Source organism: Strix aluco, chromosome 3 (assembly GCF_031877795.1).
Source record: "Strix aluco isolate bStrAlu1 chromosome 3, bStrAlu1.hap1, whole genome shotgun sequence".
NCBI lineage: Eukaryota > Metazoa > Chordata > Aves > Strigiformes > Strigidae > Strix > Strix aluco.
The window spans coordinates 40013391-40032225 of NC_133933.1; the positions used below are offsets into that span (position 1 = coordinate 40013391).

Here is an 18835-nt window from a genome sequence, read left to right on the forward strand (position 1 = left end):
AATACCTTTCCGTGATCTGGTATTAATTTTGTATTAGAAACTTGTGCTGCCTCAGATAGTTCTCAGGTCCAACCGTCACTATTAACAACAGATCTGGAAACCTACTACTTACAAGAGAAATGTGCAGTATTTACATATCTACAAACATCTCACATCTTTTCATGGTGATAGGTGTCTTTCCTGAAGCTTGAAGACAATGTTAAAATCTGTTCAAATATGAGGTGCCTAGGGAGGTGTGTCATCTAACTCAGCCTGGCTGTACCACATGCCAGACGTTATTTTCTGTAGGGGGTAGTACAGAGTTCCGCTTATTCAGCTAAGAGACTAAACAGATGTCGCATTTAAATAGGCTAAAGTATTAAATTCAATCTATTATGATTTATATTTGTGAATGGTCCTGATGTGCAGAAATAGTGGGTTTTCCTGAGATTTTTTAAGAGATAAAATGAGTGGCTCGTCTTATTTGCTGTTGGTTTCCTAATAACATGTTCTCATTAAATGGATACACAGTTAAGTTTCCATCTGGCACAAAGTTCCATGAGTAAAGCGCAGCTCAACCTTATTTTACTAGTAAGTGGTATAACTTTTAAAAATAAATGATGGAAAACAAAAATGTTGCTGTGAAAAAACGCATTTTGCTCATATGCTGCTTTTTGCTCACCAGAACCTTGCAGGAATGACTACCTGCACCTAAGAACTCACCTGTACACCCTTGCCCATCCTGTGGATCCTGATACCCTTGGTAACAGAGGCAGCGGTAGGAGCCATCCATATTTTCACAGAACCCGTGACTGCCACATATTGTGCCATTTGCACATTCATCAACATCTGCAAGGAAGAATTTTAACATCAGACAGGCCATGTAACAGCCAAAGGTGGACATTCACGAAGAGTGCAGAAAAACAACAGACAGACCATTTTTGCAGACAGATGCAGTGATGTCCCTCTATACATTGGGAAGGAAAACACAAAGGATAAGACAGAAAAAATTAATGTAAACACATGTACAATTTAAGGAAGTATTTCAGTATTGATTTTGCAGGAAATATGTCAGACAACGGTTTTGGTCAACTGTTTCCCATTTGTTTCACCAAACCTGCCAATCATGGCATGATGCCACATACCACAGCGTAAGACATAAGTTAAATACAACCATCTTTCTGACTGACTTGCAGATTCTGCCAGTGTAGCATTATACAGTCAATACTGTGCCTACAAGAGTTCAAGGGGATGGTTGCGTCCATTGTGCAGAAGTGCTGCACAGATCTCGTACTGGCTCTCAGCACAAAAGAGGATTTCATGGTGTAAGTGGTAAATACCTGGACTGAGCCTTCTGGTTTTAATCCTGCGAGTTTACATATACGAATAATCTTACTCAGGTAGGCAAAGTAATAACAATGCCTGCATGCCTTCTGTACCGGCCCTATCATTTGTAGTTCCCATTTGTGGTTTGCTGGCCTTAAAAGTAAGAGTCACTTGTGTGAATAAGTCTGTTCTTTGACTCAGCTGTCCATCAAACTATAATGAAGCAGAGCTGCTTGTGGCAGAATGTGGTTTATTTTTGTAAGTGTATTACAAGTGCTAGGAATGTATTATTTTTATCTTCACTCACAGTAAGAGCTAAACCCAAGGCCCTGACCATCTGTGGTCATTAAAGATGTCATGGTGTGTTTTTCGGGAGGAAGAACAGTAACTGAAACTGGAAACTTGCCAGGATACTAGGATTAGTAACTTCTGCCTTCTAAATTCCTCTGCAGTTTGAAGCAGAGAAATTATTGTTACATTTCTTTCCTAGAAACCATTGACTGTTAAGTAAGGTTGCTGTCCAGTTGGAATTATCTTCTGCACTGTGCCTCAGCAGTAATTACATTTTAAATGGTGAACAAAGTGATTTGCTTTTGATTTATCTGGGTACTAGCTACTGTTGTTAATTCTGCACGTTAGAGTAGACCTTCATGTGATGGAGCTTACCATTGTTGTACCTCCAGAGAAGCCTTAGGCACTCACTGAACTAAAGAGCTGGTGGGACTGAATCCTGCGTTGTCACAGAGAGAGGGCTTCTCTGAGCAGGTGAGCAGCACTGCTGCCTGGTCTTTCTGAAAGGAGAGGGTAGGGTTCGAATGTAGTCCTGTCTACTCTTCCAGCTCTTCACAGCTGTGTCAAAGGCCTAGTAAAGTCAGCAAAGATGCACCTTGTTCTTTTCCTGACAGCACTCGCTGAGCAAGGACATTTTTACTTTTAAATCATGTCTTATGCTCAGCTAAAAGGGAATTCTTGGTCTCTGAACTATGTGGTCACAGCTCCCCAGGCTACCCAGATTTGAGCAGCATGTCATTACCATCCCCACAGGTTACCTGTTGTGCTGCCCTCTTGCTCCCCAAGTGCTCAAATCATCCACACATGCGTGTGTCTGCCTCAGGGAGAGGCTTTTTTGGGGTCTTGAAAACCAGCTTTTCCTATGTGCTGTAGTTGGGGTTTGAACAGGTTTAGAATCGCATATAGATTTTTAAGGCCAGAAGAGACTATCCACAATCTCTTAAATAGGTTAAAAAACTGTCTCTGGCAATTTCTATAGCAATGGAGTAAATTGTGAAATTTTACAACTTTTTTCAGAAAGGTATCTAATTTCACTTTAGGATGTTTAAGTGATGGAAAACTCACCTCCTCTTCTACGGAACTGATCCATGGGTTAACACCCTTCAGCTAAAATATGAAATTAATGCAAAACCTGCTACATACTCTGAAATCTAGGAGACATATATGAGTATAATTGACAATTATAAAAAAAGCACTTGCAGATAGAACTGGCAGCATAATTTGTCTGGTTTGTTGGTTTTGTCAATAAAGATTTTAATGGTCTTTACATCTTGATTTATTTAACAAAGGAAAAATATTGAAGGAGTTTATCTTAGAAAGGGTTATTTGTATTTGGCAAAGAATACAATAGCTAATATGCTTATTCTCAAGGAACTGAATATGAAAACTTGGGTGGTTTATGAATACTGAACTTACTGGAATCTACCACAAACCCTCCCTAGTAGAATTAATTCAGCAACAAGAGTAAGCCACACAGCTGTATTAAAGACACTGTCAAAGGCGGAAGGTCAAGTATTACCTTTGATACCCTTTCCTTTTCCAATCACCATAATGACAGAATTATAAAAAAATGCATATGGAATTACTGGGAAGAAGAAGATACAAATTCTTTACAGTTGTGTTTTCCTGATCCCTCCCTCCTGCTGCTGTGCACTATGCCTCTATAACATATCTTATTTTAATGTTTAGTCTCAGGTGATCATCAGAGTTTCACATATCTGGTCCAAAAATCTGAATACGCTATCTCCTATTCAGAAAACCCTGTACAGAAAAGTTAAGAAAAGGAATTCAAAATGAGTGAACAATGGTGGGTTGACAGCCAGGAATTTAAGACAACAGACAATAACACAGTGTTTGTATTTTCAGTGGCCAACTATAGTTTAATAACAAAAGTTCCTGAGCCACAGGACAGTTACTCTGTTAAAAGCCTAGACAGAAGAAACTACAACTGGGGATTTTAGAATTACTTAAATTACAGTATTTCTCTTACGTAACAGCTAAATGTTAAAGGGAACAGATAGGGGAATAGATCATGCAGCTGGTTCTCCAAAGGTAAACTAAGGTCCTTGACTAAAAAGCAGCAGAAACAAAACTTGTGATTGTAGCAAGTGTCCTAATTTAGTGTCCAATATAGCCACAGAAGACAGTTTTGTTTTTAAAATGTACACAGTCTGAACATGACTGGATCTTTCAGTGTATGGGAAATTAGAGAAGGTCCAAGCACCAACTATTTTTCCTTGTCTAGACAGCTCACTCAAAGGACTCCTGTTTTACAGCCGGAAAAGGCATTTGTTTCTTTAATCACCCCGTAAAGCACGAGGCTTGTAATTGGCCATTCTCTTGCTATATGGAGACAAAGCAAGGGGAAAAACTAAATATGAAACCAATATATCCTATGTCTATACAGTGACTACAGCAGTAATTACAACCTGTTTTAGAATCCATGACTCGGTGCTGCCTGCTTTAATCAAAACTCCTTTGATCTAGCATCATCAGGATCTAAAGGCAAAACATGTGCGCTCCAGCACACTCCTTTTCAGCTCAACGCCGTGTTCCTGTTTTCCTCCAACCTGAACGTATACTTAACCTCAGGTGGGATATTTAAATCTCACTGAAATGTACTTACATGGCAAAGTGTCTGGAAGAGGAACTGTTTCCTAGGACAGTTCTGTACAGTGCTCAGGGGAATTGAGCTCTGATTCTGAGTGCTCCAGGACTGCCCATAACAGCCATACATAAAAATCACTGTCATGAGAAAATCAGAAAAAATGAATAGAAAGACCTTGGCCATCTAGAGGCAATAATGCTGGATGGTCTTCCAACATTATGATGATGCGGGTAAGAAAGAAATTCTTATTTCTCCCTTTGTGCTCTTACTTCTCTAGCCAGCATCCAGGTAAGAAGTAGTTGGCGCCCTAGAACATCTCTGTCAGCAAACGCGAGAAGGCTGGTGAAGTCTGTGATTACTCATTGTGGAACAAGAAGTTTGCTCACAGGGGCATGCTCTGGGGATGCATATCTGAATCCATGTTTGGCAGAAGCCTGAGCTTTCTTACTTCAGTATTTAATCAGAGATTTGGTGAAGCTGTGAAGTTGTCTACTGCATAAAATTTACTCCATGTAACAGATAACACTCAGCCCCAAAAGGAGTCCTAGATTTACCATACCCTTTTCTTAAAGCTGCCTCATTTTCCCTATATATGGGCAGAATTATGGTTGTGATGTACAGTTAGTTACAGCAGACATCTACTCTTAAAATGTCTTTGGTGGCAGAGGTAACTGACACACTGCTCGCAGCTCTACTCTTTGTTTCCCTGATTTTCAGACTTCTTAGATATGCAGTCACCTTAAATGATGGACAAGGTAGCATCTTTGTGTACAGGTTTGTAAATTACTCTTTTGATCTGTGGATGCTCTGTACAAGCATCCAAAAGGCTCAGATGGGAGACTTATCCAGTGGACAAGTAAAGCAGAACAGGTTAAAAGACAGTGAGGGGGAAGGAAGAAGCAGAGGTCAGAGAGCTCTGGGGGGATGCATAATTCTTTTTTGGAGTGTCTCTTGAGGCAGGCAGTGAAGCTCGTGGCTTGAAGCAGAGAGAGGGAAAAGTGAGGGAGTCACTGAGAGATAAACGGGAAGAGGTGCTTGGGGCAGGGTATTGACTGAAGCACCAGAGAACCTCTAACGTGAGTTTTTGCCAACATAGTTGACTAGCAGCCAGCTGGGTAAAACAGGAACCCCAGCGAGCTCGACTGGGAGCTAGGGAGCGCTCCGAGAGCCTCCTGTTCAGAGAGCCTGGCGCAGCCAAATTGCTGAGCCTGGGGCCAGGCGGCAGTGGAATGCCACTGCTACAACAGTTTGTCTACACCTTGGAAGAAGACACAGTCTCCACAGCTGTTCAGTTTACTTTGGCCAGTGGCCATAAAAACTCCATACCAGAACAGAACCACATGGGGTTCTTAAATGTTTTATGTTGTTGTTGTTTCTGACTTTTCAAAAAACCAAGTCAAACTCGTACAAAAACAGTCTGGAGATACGGAAAATCTGCTCCCCAGGTACAGAGAGGCGTCTGAATCCAGCAAAATTTCCTCAGGTTCTTTCTCTGATGGTATAAACAGTTATTCTCACTCACTTAACTAGAAGTAAATTCACAGAGGCACCTAGTGTAAAGAACAGTAGCTCCTGCGGCTGGAAGTCACATCCTTTCCCAGTACCTGGAATGTCACACGTTCCTTTTGTTTCTGATCTTTTGTTTCAGCTTGCCGAAGCTGACACACCATACATATTAACACTGACGCCATCAGTGCTCTCTTCAAATGAATTTTTTCAACTCTACAATTGTTTTTGTTAAAATGACAGAATGGAGAAACTAATCATGGTAGAAAAGGAGTGCTGCTGCTTCAGAAGACTAGAAGTACCCGTGCTTCGCCAAGTTATTAAAATACTTTTCCAAGTGTTGAATATAAAGTCTGATCTGTATTCCATACACACCACCAATTACTTGTGAAGCATGCTCAACTGGTTTTGTACTTGTTGTTTTATTCTTCATTAAAAAGTTCCAAAACTACTCACAATCCTGGAAATAAGATCTTGTGATTCCATCTTTTTCTATTCAGTACAAGTTTGGCTTTTTTGTTCTAATGGAGATTAACTTTGTACTGCTTCATCATATGTGATGGTAACCCTTCCCTGGGAACTGTGTTACTTTATTAACTGTCAGAGATCCAGACAGAGGGGCTCATTGTTTCTGGTACGTCCCCTAAAATTAGATGCAACTGACTTTTTTTTTTTTTTAAGTTGTGTTTCTATTCAGTTCTGCCTTTTTTATTCACAAGGTTAAATAAGTGTTCTTCTAACTCTGGTTTGGAATAAAGTGTTTGGTTTCTACTAAGAGCAGGCTGCATTCTTCTCTGACCACTTTTTTTTTTTTTTTTTTCAGCTATGCTCAACAGTGAGACAAAACACCTGCTACTACTTTTCTTGCAGAGAAATTGAAGATATTTAACCATATCCTTCCTAAACAACTGGGTGAAATGTATATATGCTGCCAAAAGAGTCCATGAACATGCTTTGGAATTATCCCCATTACTTGAAATCACAAAATACTGCCTTGTTCATCAACCACTGGAGTTATTCAGATTCACTCTCTCTAGCCTACTTGACCAGGCTTTTGTCTTGGCAGTAAGAGAATGTTTCTTTCAACTTATGCCATGATTACAAAGTAAGTAACATTGAGAGAAGAAAAAGCACCAAAAATACTGCAGGATTTTTTTTAGTTATCAGTAATAATTAAAACACCATAGTGTGTTTGATGTCATGCTGTACCTAAATATACATCACTTATTCCCTTACCTCAGTGTAACAGTATTCTTGCCAATAGTGTATTTCATTTCATTAGATATTGCATTACTAACTATATGGCAGGTTATATGCCAGCTCAAATAATAATGCTGTAATGCTGTTCTTCCTCTGGTAAAAGTAGATGGACTAAATGTGACAGCCAGACAGGAGTTTCAATACACCTCCTCCAATGAAGGAAGAACCTTTTCACTATCCCTAAGTGAACTATGAGAAGAACTGGCCCAGGAAAACCAATCATGTACAGATTTACTGGCCCACAATGTGGGATGGGGAACAGCTCACTTGCTTCTTGGCTGCTTGACATCCACTGCCCATAGGTTTTAACACTGAGCTATCATCTGCTCAGTGCTTCTCCTCTGCATGCATCCTGCCAAACCATGACTATATAATCTTTTCCCCTTCTGAAGTTTTCTCCCAAGACTTCTTGTCTTGATAAAACTGCCCTTCTTCATCCAGTTAGGGGAATTTTTGTTTTCTGTCAGCATCACTGACTACACAGAGCCACACTTCTTCTCGGTATCATTGAACACAAGTGCCCTATGGAGAGTAGCATCACTAGTAAGTGTGTGTGTTCCATTAGCAACAGGATACATTCTCATGCTATAACCAAATAAAAACCCTGGTTACACCTAAATTTCAGGCTCCTGGTTGATGTTTCTCACCAGTGTTATTACTGGAGCAGATTTTACAACCTTATATGAAAAATACCTGTATAAGCATACCTGCATACACTTACGAAGAATAAGCTGGCTTTAGTACTGTACAGATCTAATTACTGCTATTATTCAATTTCTGCCATTTCAGAATGCCTAAGGTTCTGTCATAGATAGCATTTTTCCACAATTTCTCACTGGAGTTCTGTTGTGTGAATGCTCCATCTGCATCTTTTTTTAAAAAAAAAAAAGTCTTGACAAGCAAGGTTTTGTTGTCTCACACACAGCAATGAGAACATTCAGGCAGCTCAGGCTTGCTGCTAATGCACTTAATCTTTAAATTAAGTAATCCTAAATGTTTATGGCAGGAAAGTCTTTCCCACTGAAACTTCTCAGAAGCCTGAGTTCCAAACTCGCTTTACATACATTTTATATATATTTATTCTTTCCATCCTTACTATAAGACAGAAATAATTTCCCATCTATGAATAGATTTTCATATTATTACAGATGTCCACGGGTTTCATATATCTTAACAAAAGAATATCATTCCCTCCTTTGCCATCATTTGCCACAGTTAGGTTAGCATTCCTTCTTTTTCATTAATTTATTTTGCTCAAAAAAATATAATCTAAAGATAGCAAAATTATTAAAAATCAAGAAAAGCAAAACACAGATTTGTAACAAACATTAACTCCGTTACGTTGCCCATTTTGTACATTTCCTGTCATACTTCTTATAATTCAAACAGCCACATAGCACACTGTCCATTTATGAGAAGAACAACAAAGGGCCCTGAGGTGTTTGCAGAGTTAACAGTGGGTTTGGGGTATTAGACCCAAACGGACTACTCTTCTTACCCAACTAACAGCAAATGAATGGGAAAGTGTTATTGTAATTTGTCTCACCTTCACATCTTCGGCCATCTGCAGACACAGAAAAGCCCCGCTCGCATATGCACTGGTAAGAACCATCCGTGTTTAGACACTCCCCGTGAGGTGAACAGAGGTCAGATCTCTCACATTCATTGATATCTGAAAACAGAGACATTAATAGCTTTGCAAATCATCATACCCTTAATATTAAGTCTAAGCTCAATTAGTCTTAAAAGCAGCTTTTATTTTCACCAGCTATGTAAATAGCTATGTAAATAAGGCTCATTTTCTAGAGTAACCAAATCTTCTGGGATCATTCTTCAACTCTGTATAGGCATCACTATGTTCAGCTGCATCATACTCTCACTATACCACTCTGCAAGAAAGATAAGCAGATGAGAGTGATTCGTGATATACCAGTATAAGCTGCACACTAGCCAACATTTCTTCTGCATTAGGGGAATTCTCAGATGGCTCCATCTCACTGCTTTTTGATTGCTGCACGCTGGTCAACTTGCGCATCTGGCTCCAGTGTTACCAGGAGGTCTGGAATTGCATCTTTCCCAGTAGGCTGATTTTATATAATTTAAAGCCAAATACTCTTTTTTGCTGATGGGGAATGGGAATGGTCCCAAAAGGTTGCTATTTAAGAGTCTGTCATCATTGTGGGGTTTTTTTTGGGTTTTTTTTTGTTTTTTTTTAAAAAAAACCCCAACACTGTAGACAGCATTGTTCAAACACTGCCTTTCAAAGTTGTGAATCTGAAAAACAAGCATTTCTTTGATTGATGTCTCTCTTAACAACAAAACCTGCCACCAGAACTTAAGGACTGCATTCATTCATTAAGGAGGTACCACTTTCACATGAATTACCATTCACATTGTAAATGCACTTTTGTATTTTGCTTTCCAAAAGCCTATTAAGAAGTTTTCAGTACCATGCTGAGATCAAACACAAACTTACAAACAAAATTTACACATGTGGCTCATTCATCCATCATCACAGATAGCAGAATTTCTTATTCTTAACTGTGTCTTCTGTTGCTTAGATTCTGGCTGTTGTTACAGCCATACAAAATGCATCAAAGTAGACAGTAATTTTGATAGACTAGAGAAACTGTGATTTCAATACCATCATTTCAAGACCCAAGACATCCATTAGAGAATTTTCTTTAGATACAGACTGATTCTGTCCTGTGTGTAAACCTTCTGGGCTGGTGTCCTGATGTCATAGCACATATGTGGAAAGAACAGAGGCAGCTCAGGGAAGGGTAGTATCTGTATGAGGTGCACCGGGAAAAGTCAGTGTGCTGTGCTTCACACAACACCCACGTGTATAAAGTTTTCTCTGAATTTGTAGTAAATGCAGACCCATGACATACTTCCTGAAGCTCTCTGAAAGTCAGGTAAGGTGGGAGATCAGCAATGACAAGGACAGTATGGTACCTTCTCCGGACCCATACTGTTGTCATGACTAAGCTGTCAGTTTCTTGAAACTGCCAGAAAAATACTGGAAACCAAACCAGCTGATTACACAAGGTAGAATGATGTATTGAAAGATAGGAAAACAAAATTAACAATGTTAGGGAAATAGAGTATAATTTGTCTGAAAGAGGAAACTGTGCACTTTCTAATGTTTTGGACTCTTTTCAACTTTGCTCCTTACCAAAACGTGTGTTTCTAATTTCTTGTCTAGTCCAGATTCAACCTGCAGACATTGCATTCTGTGATAAATTTGCCAGTTTAATTCAATAGCGCTCTACTTCCAATTATGGTTTCCTTTGAATGTAGTAAGACTCTGATTGAGTCACCTCTCATTTTTTTTCTGACTGAGTCACCTCTCATTTTTTTTCTTCAACAAAACAGTTTAAAAGCATTCAATGGTTTTTCCCCCTAGGCCATCAGCTTTTTTTTGGATGCATCTCTGCGTCTCCTCAGCTCATCAGCATCTGGTTTTGAATTGTAGGCACCAGAATGTCAGTGTACAACAATGTGCCAAGAGCATCTGTATTGGTGCAAAATAGAGGTAAACAATATCCTGCTCGATATTCTGATTTTTCAGTCTGCCAGGGAGTGCATTAGTCCTACTGGCCACAGGGTTGCACTGGAAGCTCATACTCAGCTGACTGACCCCTAAATCCTTCTCAGTGACTGTGTCCCAGAAGGAAGTCCACCACCTGATAAGCATGACTGAGGTGCCTTCTTCAATGTAGAACTGGATATATTAAATCACGTATTGTTTGCTCATACCCAGTATACCATGTGATCAAGATCACTCTGCACTAGTGGCCTATTACGATCTTCTACCAGGCCCCTAATCTCTCCAGGAAAATTCTCTCCAAAATTTTATGTTTTTTTCTTGCTATTACAGAACTCTGATAAAACTAACTTTCAGTCATTTAAAAATGTCCTAGTTTAGCTACTGCTTAAAGTATTTTGAAGGTACTGTTGAAATGTAAAGACATCATCATTTATGATACAAACGTGGTTAGTTTTGTCCAGTACAAAATACAGGACAAGGAAATATACTGAAGATTTCCATCTTTGACAAATAAAAATTCTACTATTGCATCCTGTAACAGCTTAAAACAAATAGTCAACACAGTAAAAAAAAGTCTAACCATACTTAATTTTGCTATGCAAAGATCTCCCTTTATGTTCTTTCGCTGTGTCCAGTTCTTTGCTACTCTAACTTGTCAGTCACATTCATTGTATCAACTCCTCCTTTCTTCCATTTGTTTTGATATTGATCTGGCTATTTCTCAAGCAGTTTCACTCCCCTCTATACAGCAGGTTGTTATTTTTCAGTGTTGGTGGTCTTCCTTCTCAAGTGTGGTGCTCTCACCTGAAATAATTTTCAATTTTCATTCACATTTTTCTGTTAAAAATACTGTCTATACTGTCTGTCCCTTAGCTGGCTCATAAGTGCTTTCAGTTTTGTCATGTTCATTTAAAACATGAAGCCTATATGCTACTACTTTATATAGCGGAGTGAAGAGAACAGAGTGGTATCAAAGCTGCACTGATTTATAGCTTCTGATCAATTCTCTTTTATCTGCTAAAGTAAGGTCTAATAGTGTACTTCTGTATGTTGAACGCAACATTTTCTGAATCAGAAAGCAGTCAGATAGAACACTCAGAACTTTTACAGGGAATTTACTGTTGATTGCACAAGATCTTCAACACAGATCAACTGGAATACAGTCTCTCAGCTCAAGTCTAAACTGTGCATAAGAGAGCAGTCAAAGCAAAGCCCAGTCTCCTGGTCCTCCAGTCATTTAGAGCACGAACATGCTGTCACTTTCCAGCTCTAATACCATGGTTCTCGTCTCATCAAAATGGGTGGCAAGAGGGAGTTGTGAGGCATGCCTGGGTGTTGTGCCAACATGGAGTTGGGATCATTCAGAACTAAAACCTGGGAAGTATTTTTCTGGGTTTGGCAATGCTGACTCAGCCTCAGGTAACACATTCTCTTCCTCCCCACCCATCCTCCACAAAGCACTGCAAGCATTTTAGAGGTGAGGGGGGGGGGGGTTATCTAATGTGACTTGACACTAACTATACTGCTCTTTCTGTTACATCACTGATTCATAAACATAGAAGGTTCTGTCAAAATAAATATTTCCAGGATTTGGGAAAATGCAGCACCGTATCTCTGTTAGCTCTAATGTAGATAATCTTTCAAATTATGAAGACTGAGATTTCAGCCTCTTGAAATCGTTTCTCAGTGTATATTTACAGAGAGCAATATGAAGAGAAGAGTAAGAAGGTACTACAAATGGTAACTAACATGAGTTTTTCTCCTCCTTAGCATGATTTGTGACTATCACAAGATATGCTTACGAACTTGCACATTTATAATAATCATCCAGGTATTTTTATAGCTGTTTCATACCTTGACATCCCCTATTTGCTATCTGCTGGAAACCATCTGGACAAGTGCACTTGTAAGACCCGTCAGTATTGATGCAGTTTCCTCCAAGGCAAATATCACTGTCTTGAAGGCATTCATCAACATCTGAAATAAAAATGTAACTTAATTATTAGATAACATAAAAACGGATGAAACTTTTAATAGTGATACTTTGATACTAATGTAGCAACTTGAAGCTACAATGCCCTTTAATATCCCTGTGCGTGTGTGGAAATCAAGTTTACTACACTTTAGGATGTCCTTTTAATTTCCCTTTCATCATATCATCAAACTTCTTGTATTTCTCTAGAGAGTTTTAAAATTTGAGTTTGTATGTGACTTATTCCTAGCAAATATGCCTAACATGTGCCATCTGCATCTCTCATGAAAGCTATCATAACATCTTTATACCACTCTCTACCCTACTATAAAGGTGACTGTGGTGTTACAGTAAAGTAGTTAAAAAGAAATCCAAGCAGCTCTTCTTTTAGAAGACAGACACAAAAAACCTACTAATGCAAATTTGTAGTTTGGACATGTTTAGACCACTAAACAGAGATCCCTGAGCTGGAAGTGACACGATTCAGACGTCCCTCAGCGTACGGGCAAGCCCAGCCATAGCTGGTGTGTCACACCAGGCAAGACGTGCTGGCAGAGACCACTCACAAAACAACCACGTGGACAGGAGGCTTGTAGGACAGGGACTGCACTCCGTGCACTGCTGTGCTAACGGTTACTTTTTCATGCAGTTCATGTGATGCAATACAGCCATTCCACAGGCTTAACAGCTTGGTCACAAAGCTGAATAGCTGCTTTTGCACAGTGCTGTGCCCAAGCCATAAATCCAGCCGCAGAGTCAGGGCACGCAGGTTCTGGCTCCCAGCTGCCTATATACCACGTTCCCAGTGATAAGCCTCAGGCCCATACGCTCTGCTCTAGTGTCGACATCCATGGGATAAATGTGCTGACTGACACATCGCAGGGCAAGTTTCAGGATACAAACTAGATACAGAGTAATCAAATATTTCAAGAGACACTGACATTGTCTTAACCTAAAGTCTTTCCTTCCCATTGTCTTCCAAAAGGGTTAAAGGCAGCCCAATGGAGGAAACTGAGCACAGCTACTGTGGGTACAGGATTAACTCAGCAAGTGCCTACATTCCAGTGATATGATACAGTTTTGTTTCACTACAGCTAAAGATCACAAGGTATTTGATGACTGTGCCTCTAAGTTTTAAAAGCAAACAGAAAATGAGTCAAAAAAAGGAAGCATCTCATAAGCAACTTTTCCTCGCCTCCACAGTGCCCCACCTTGTAATTCACTGAGTCTATTGCTCTGATAATGCAGACAGCTTCCTTTGAAAAACAGTTATCAAACACTTTTTCCACTGCATTTGATTAGTCTGATTTCTTAAGCATGGATTTTAGTTGATTAGAATTGTAGCTTTTTCCTGTGTTGCAGGAATAAATAACAATTGTAATTAAAGAATAGGACATGACCTCATTTCTACATTTATCTCTGGGAAGCCCACACTATATTAGAGTGCAACTATCCTTGGGATTTAATCTATTTGATAAAAATAAGAAATAGGGATAGCTTTCTTACATAAATTAATGTTGTTGCAGATAAAACTGCACTTAATGCTGACAAAGGTGTGACCTTTCGATAACCACGTTTTACAATAATTTTCAACTGAGAAATTGTGGTTTATTTAAAACAGTAATTAATTGTGACTAGGAGCACGAGAAAAAAATTAATGACTCCCTTGCGCTGAGTTAATGCCAAGTCTCACAACAAGAAGGCGTCTTCTGCCAAATTCAGTCAAAATGCATTATTTTCCTTACAGGATGCTAACCTCCCTTTCTCTGATGGAACTCTTCACAGGTCTTGTGGTTGCTGTACAAGAATCTCCAGAAAAATCAGAGACAGTAATTCATGTTTGAGATGTTCAGTGCTTTTTACCACCCTTTAGACATATATGTCTTGAACATTTTGGCTAGCAAAATCTCTGAAGACTCCCAGAACACTGGAGGCTCCTATGCTTCAGACAGACTCTTTTCCAGTAACCCGAGTCCTTTGAGATGTACAGTCTATATGGAAGCCCAGCTGGTGCACATTCATACTTCCTGTCAGTTGAGACAAGGACAGAGGTGTCCACACCTTTGTGTTCCCTGAGAACAACACAGAGCAAAAAGTCTCAGTGTCACTTTATCTCGAGAACAAGATGCTGAATGAGAGAGTAAGACAGAAAGAAAATAATACATGCACATGGGCATGCATCTTTAAGACCTCTGACTACTAGGCAGTAACCTCTTTTTCTATTGTCAAGTGGAAGGTTGTGCATACAGTCTACCTGTGGATGGTCATGTACTTCCAGGCTACTATTTTCCAAGCAGATAACAGCAAGTCTCTACAGATACTGCAGAGGGGAAGTTCTTCAGCCTTGGATAACAGGATAGACAGGCATTTATAATAGGAATGGACATACGGATTATGGCTCTCAGACAGAACTGAAGGTATGAAGGCCTCAGTCCAGCTTTCTCATCTTCTGGACAGTTCAGTGCCAGGACGCATACAGAGCATGTATACTGCATGTATACACCAATGTATAGAACAATTACTTGCAAATTACCTTTATTCTTAAACAAGTGAAATACTGTGCAAAGGTTTCCAGACAAAAACTTTAGCCAGAGAGTTGCAAAAAGCACAGCTGAAAATGAGCACAGCATAATTCTGCCAAATTCTGCAATATCCTTAGAAGTTTGCACAAGTGTATAATGATCAAACCAGCAAGCTGCTTCTTGAGCTGCTACACTTTTAAGAAAAATTCACAAGTAGAAGAAATCCTTGTTAAATAAACAAGCACATTTCTTGCAAGTGATTTGCCAGTCACATTGGCTCTACAGCCCGATACATTTTCGGGTATCCTTTGACATGACAAATGTCCATCCCCTGAATCTTTGAGAAACTGGACAGAATTTGAACCACTCTGTTCTCTTCACCAACTGTGCTGTGCTACACCCACAGTTTTTATCACCTCTTTCCTGCTTTCTCTGTGAAGTGTTAGAAAACATTCAGGTAAATAGGTTAATCCAAAAATCAGGCCATCACATGGAGAAACGCTGGATGTCTTCTCAAGGGGATCTTCTCTTTATGGAAGCTCTGCTCTGTAGTCCATGTGCACATCTGGCTGAACTAAGTCAGGAGGAAAGCCATTTTCATGAAGATGGGAACATGCCTGTGAGGCTGAGCACCTCCACTGATATGAAAAAAATGCGAGATTCAAACCTGTAGTCAACTGAGTTCCCTAAATGTGGGCTGCATACTTCAAGGAGTCTTCAAAAATAATTACATCACAAGGTAAGAGAGGTGAATATATAGCAGATAGAGGAGTTGCACAAAGCATTCTTACTGAGAGCAGAACAAGCATAGTCTGTTCAAACTTAGTTTCCAAGGTACAAAAAGCAGTCCATAATACCCTGTACTTCAGAAAACATTGAAGCGATATAATGAAAGCACAGAAGAATTTCTTCCACTTCAAGAGATGAATAGATTTTGCATAGGACTTGTAATATTTATGAAAATCTTCAGTGATCAAACTGTCTCTACAGAAATTAACCACTCTGTCAGTGGCTGGAGAAGCTGTAGATCTGGTTACAGACTGTTGCAAATGAGACAAAGACCTTGGGGTGTGAGGGAGCAGTTTTACTCTTTCTCCTTGTACGATCCAATACCTTTTCTTTTGCCTTGAGAAATTCTGAAATTATGTTTCTTGAAAATTGCCCTTGGACAGGATCCAGGAAGAGATGAAGATAAAGCATGGACCCGTCCTGACAGGCCATTGCACAGTGATGGAGAGCAGCAACAGTTACCACGGCTTCTTGGGCTGTACAAAATGCACCAAAGCGGTCTTAAAAGTAGTTCTGGAAAACATTTGATCCTCAACTACAATGGATTTAAATTAATTTCTATATTTCATTTGCTCTTCTTCACAACAAGATGGTTTAACTCACCATTTCATATGCTCACAGATGCTGACAGCATTTACTAATTCAGAATCTCTCTCTGCAGACTTGCTGGTTTGTCAGGCTTCTTGATGATGGAACCAAAATGCTTGAAACGGTTGTGCAGCCCACTCTCTCACTATCTCCCTCTCTGACATGCAGAGGAAAGAAATAACCTTTTCTTGTTTAAAGTGGACAAGGTAAGAACTCATAAATTAAACTGCAGCAATAGAAGATTCCCATCACACATTTGGAAAACGCAAGGAGAGCAAAGCACTGGCACAGACTGCTTGAAGAGATGTTTGGAATCTCATCTGCTGAAGCCCACTCAGAGCAGATTAGATGAGTACCTGTCAGGAATGACACTGTGTGGCCTGTTCTGCCTTTGGGAGGCAGGATAGACCAGTCATCCCTTCCACCACATTTTTCTTTGATTCTTGACACAGTATCTCTGCATCTGTTGCAACTCATGAAGATCCTGAAGCCAGGTGAGAGCAAAATTCTTTGACACAAGTTTCTAGTGCCTTGCACCATCAGCCCACATTTCTTGAAGCTGATGCAAGTGATGCTGGTATTCACTAGGAACTCAGAGAGGACTGTATTAAGTTCTTCTATGACCAGATTCTCCAAACAGGTCAGTACCAAAGAGTATCAGTGTGCTGAGGAGATTTTGTAAGATATCCTTATTCCATGCTGGTGATGGTGAGAGATGTTGTCACTCATTAAATGTGGACAATCCAGTATCACCAATGATAAAGTCTGGTCTGATATTACAGGTTTTAGTTGGCTCAGGGGGAACTGCTCTTCTGCCTGGATCACTGCAAGAGGAAGACTCCTGATCTGTTGCTGTGGGGGAGAAGGTGGGAACTGCCTCCTAGAGTGCTCTGTGGAGGATAACCTAGCAGCAGAAGACTGTTAGGTAGAACAGCAGTAAGAAGCTGTGTCTTCCATAGTAAAAGCAGCTACAGAAAGCACACCAGAGACTGGAAAGCTTTTATGTGCTAATACTACATGTATGGTGAGACCTTAACTGAGAGTTCTTTCCCCACTAGGGTGAGATAAGGAAGCAACTGAGGTACAGTCTTTTCTGGACCTCACTAGTAAGTAATCTCACATGCTCAAGGTGACCATGAGTAGTGCAGCAGATGTACCATATCATGTGGTACAGCCAACGATGGAGAAGAGGGAGTAGCTTTGAAATAATTCATTAGAAAAAAATCTGTTTGCCAATTACTGGACAATTGAATTGTTCTACTTGAGAGATAATAGAAAGTTTCTGTTTTCTGTTAACACAGCATTTCTCCCTACATTGAGTGTACATCTTTCACCTCTTATTTTTGTTTTTACAAACTCAGTATGTAAACTGCCTTCCGAGACAGTGAAAGCTGTGAGCTCCAGCAGATCCCCCTGGAGCTCATCTTATACTACATATTTTCTCCTGCCAGTGCACATGTGGGATTGTGGTGGCTGGCTACAGGTTCCCAAAACCAGCTGGAGAAGAAGTTTTTAACTTAGCAGGCCCCCATGTGAATAGTGTATGCTGGCAGAAGCTTTTCTAATACAGAACCTCTGTGTCAGAATTTGAGCAACAAGGTTTGGAAAGGCTTAATTGTTTTTGGTAATAATATCAACTGCTCTTCCAATCTTACTGTTGGAAACACATGTGCTGATTTCTTCTGTGTGGAAAGATGACAGGGACTATTTCTAAGAATCCATTACATATGTGGCTGCGTAGGTGGGGACTGTTGAATTGTTGACAGTAAAGTACAGAGAAAGAAAGAGGAGCAACGTTTCTGCCCCATTCTCAAAAGAGTTCATGCCTATAGCTGAAATACTCAAGATCTTATCGAAAAAATTGAATCAGTAGAAGTCCACAAGCTCACCTTCACACTGCTCTCCAGTAGATGATAATGTGTAGCCTTGGCTACAAATACATCTGAAAGATCCTTCTGTGTTCCTGCAGCGTCCATTCGTACAGAGTGATCGGTGCTGGCATTCGTCTATGTCTGTAGCAGAAGAGACAGTGAAAACATAACACATCTGAAAATACCAATTACTAATCAAATGGTGCAATAACCAATTCTGAACAAAACAGCACAGCAGAGTGTCACTATCCAGTACTGCTTCTCTTGGTCTTACTTATTAACAAATGCAGACAGTTAATATAGTGCATAAAAATATATTAAATTGCAGATTGGATGTTTTCCTTGAGATGACTGCATTCAGCATTCTCTCCTGTAGTGTCAATATATCCTTCAATGCACAAATAGGTACACACAAACACACAAATACACACACATGCTGCTTGAGAGCTGCTTTTGTTTCTTTTACATCTGGCAAAGGTAACAAGCCAGCCGCTTCAGTGAGTCAGCAAAACCCACAAAATACTTTCCAGCAGGATCACTACCTTTCAACAGGGTGTGGTTTTCAGATGC

At 39.9% G+C, this 18835-nt stretch overlaps 1 protein-coding gene across 8 annotated transcripts in view; it reads right to left on the reverse strand.

Annotated features, from left to right (window-relative positions):
- Positions 1 to 18835, reverse strand: part of LTBP1 (latent transforming growth factor beta binding protein 1) — a 213228-nt gene that overhangs the window by 40613 nt on the left and 153780 nt on the right. For all 8 annotated transcript variants that reach the window (XM_074818245.1, XM_074818242.1, XM_074818241.1 and 5 more), the window contains 4 exons: positions 18284 to 18406; positions 12378 to 12500; positions 8517 to 8642; positions 703 to 828 (listed from right to left, as the gene is read on the reverse strand). In XM_074818245.1, coding sequence (XP_074674346.1) covers positions 703 to 828; positions 8517 to 8642; positions 12378 to 12500; positions 18284 to 18406 — 498 coding nt within the window. The remainder of the gene's footprint in view (positions 1 to 702; positions 829 to 8516; positions 8643 to 12377; positions 12501 to 18283; positions 18407 to 18835) is intronic.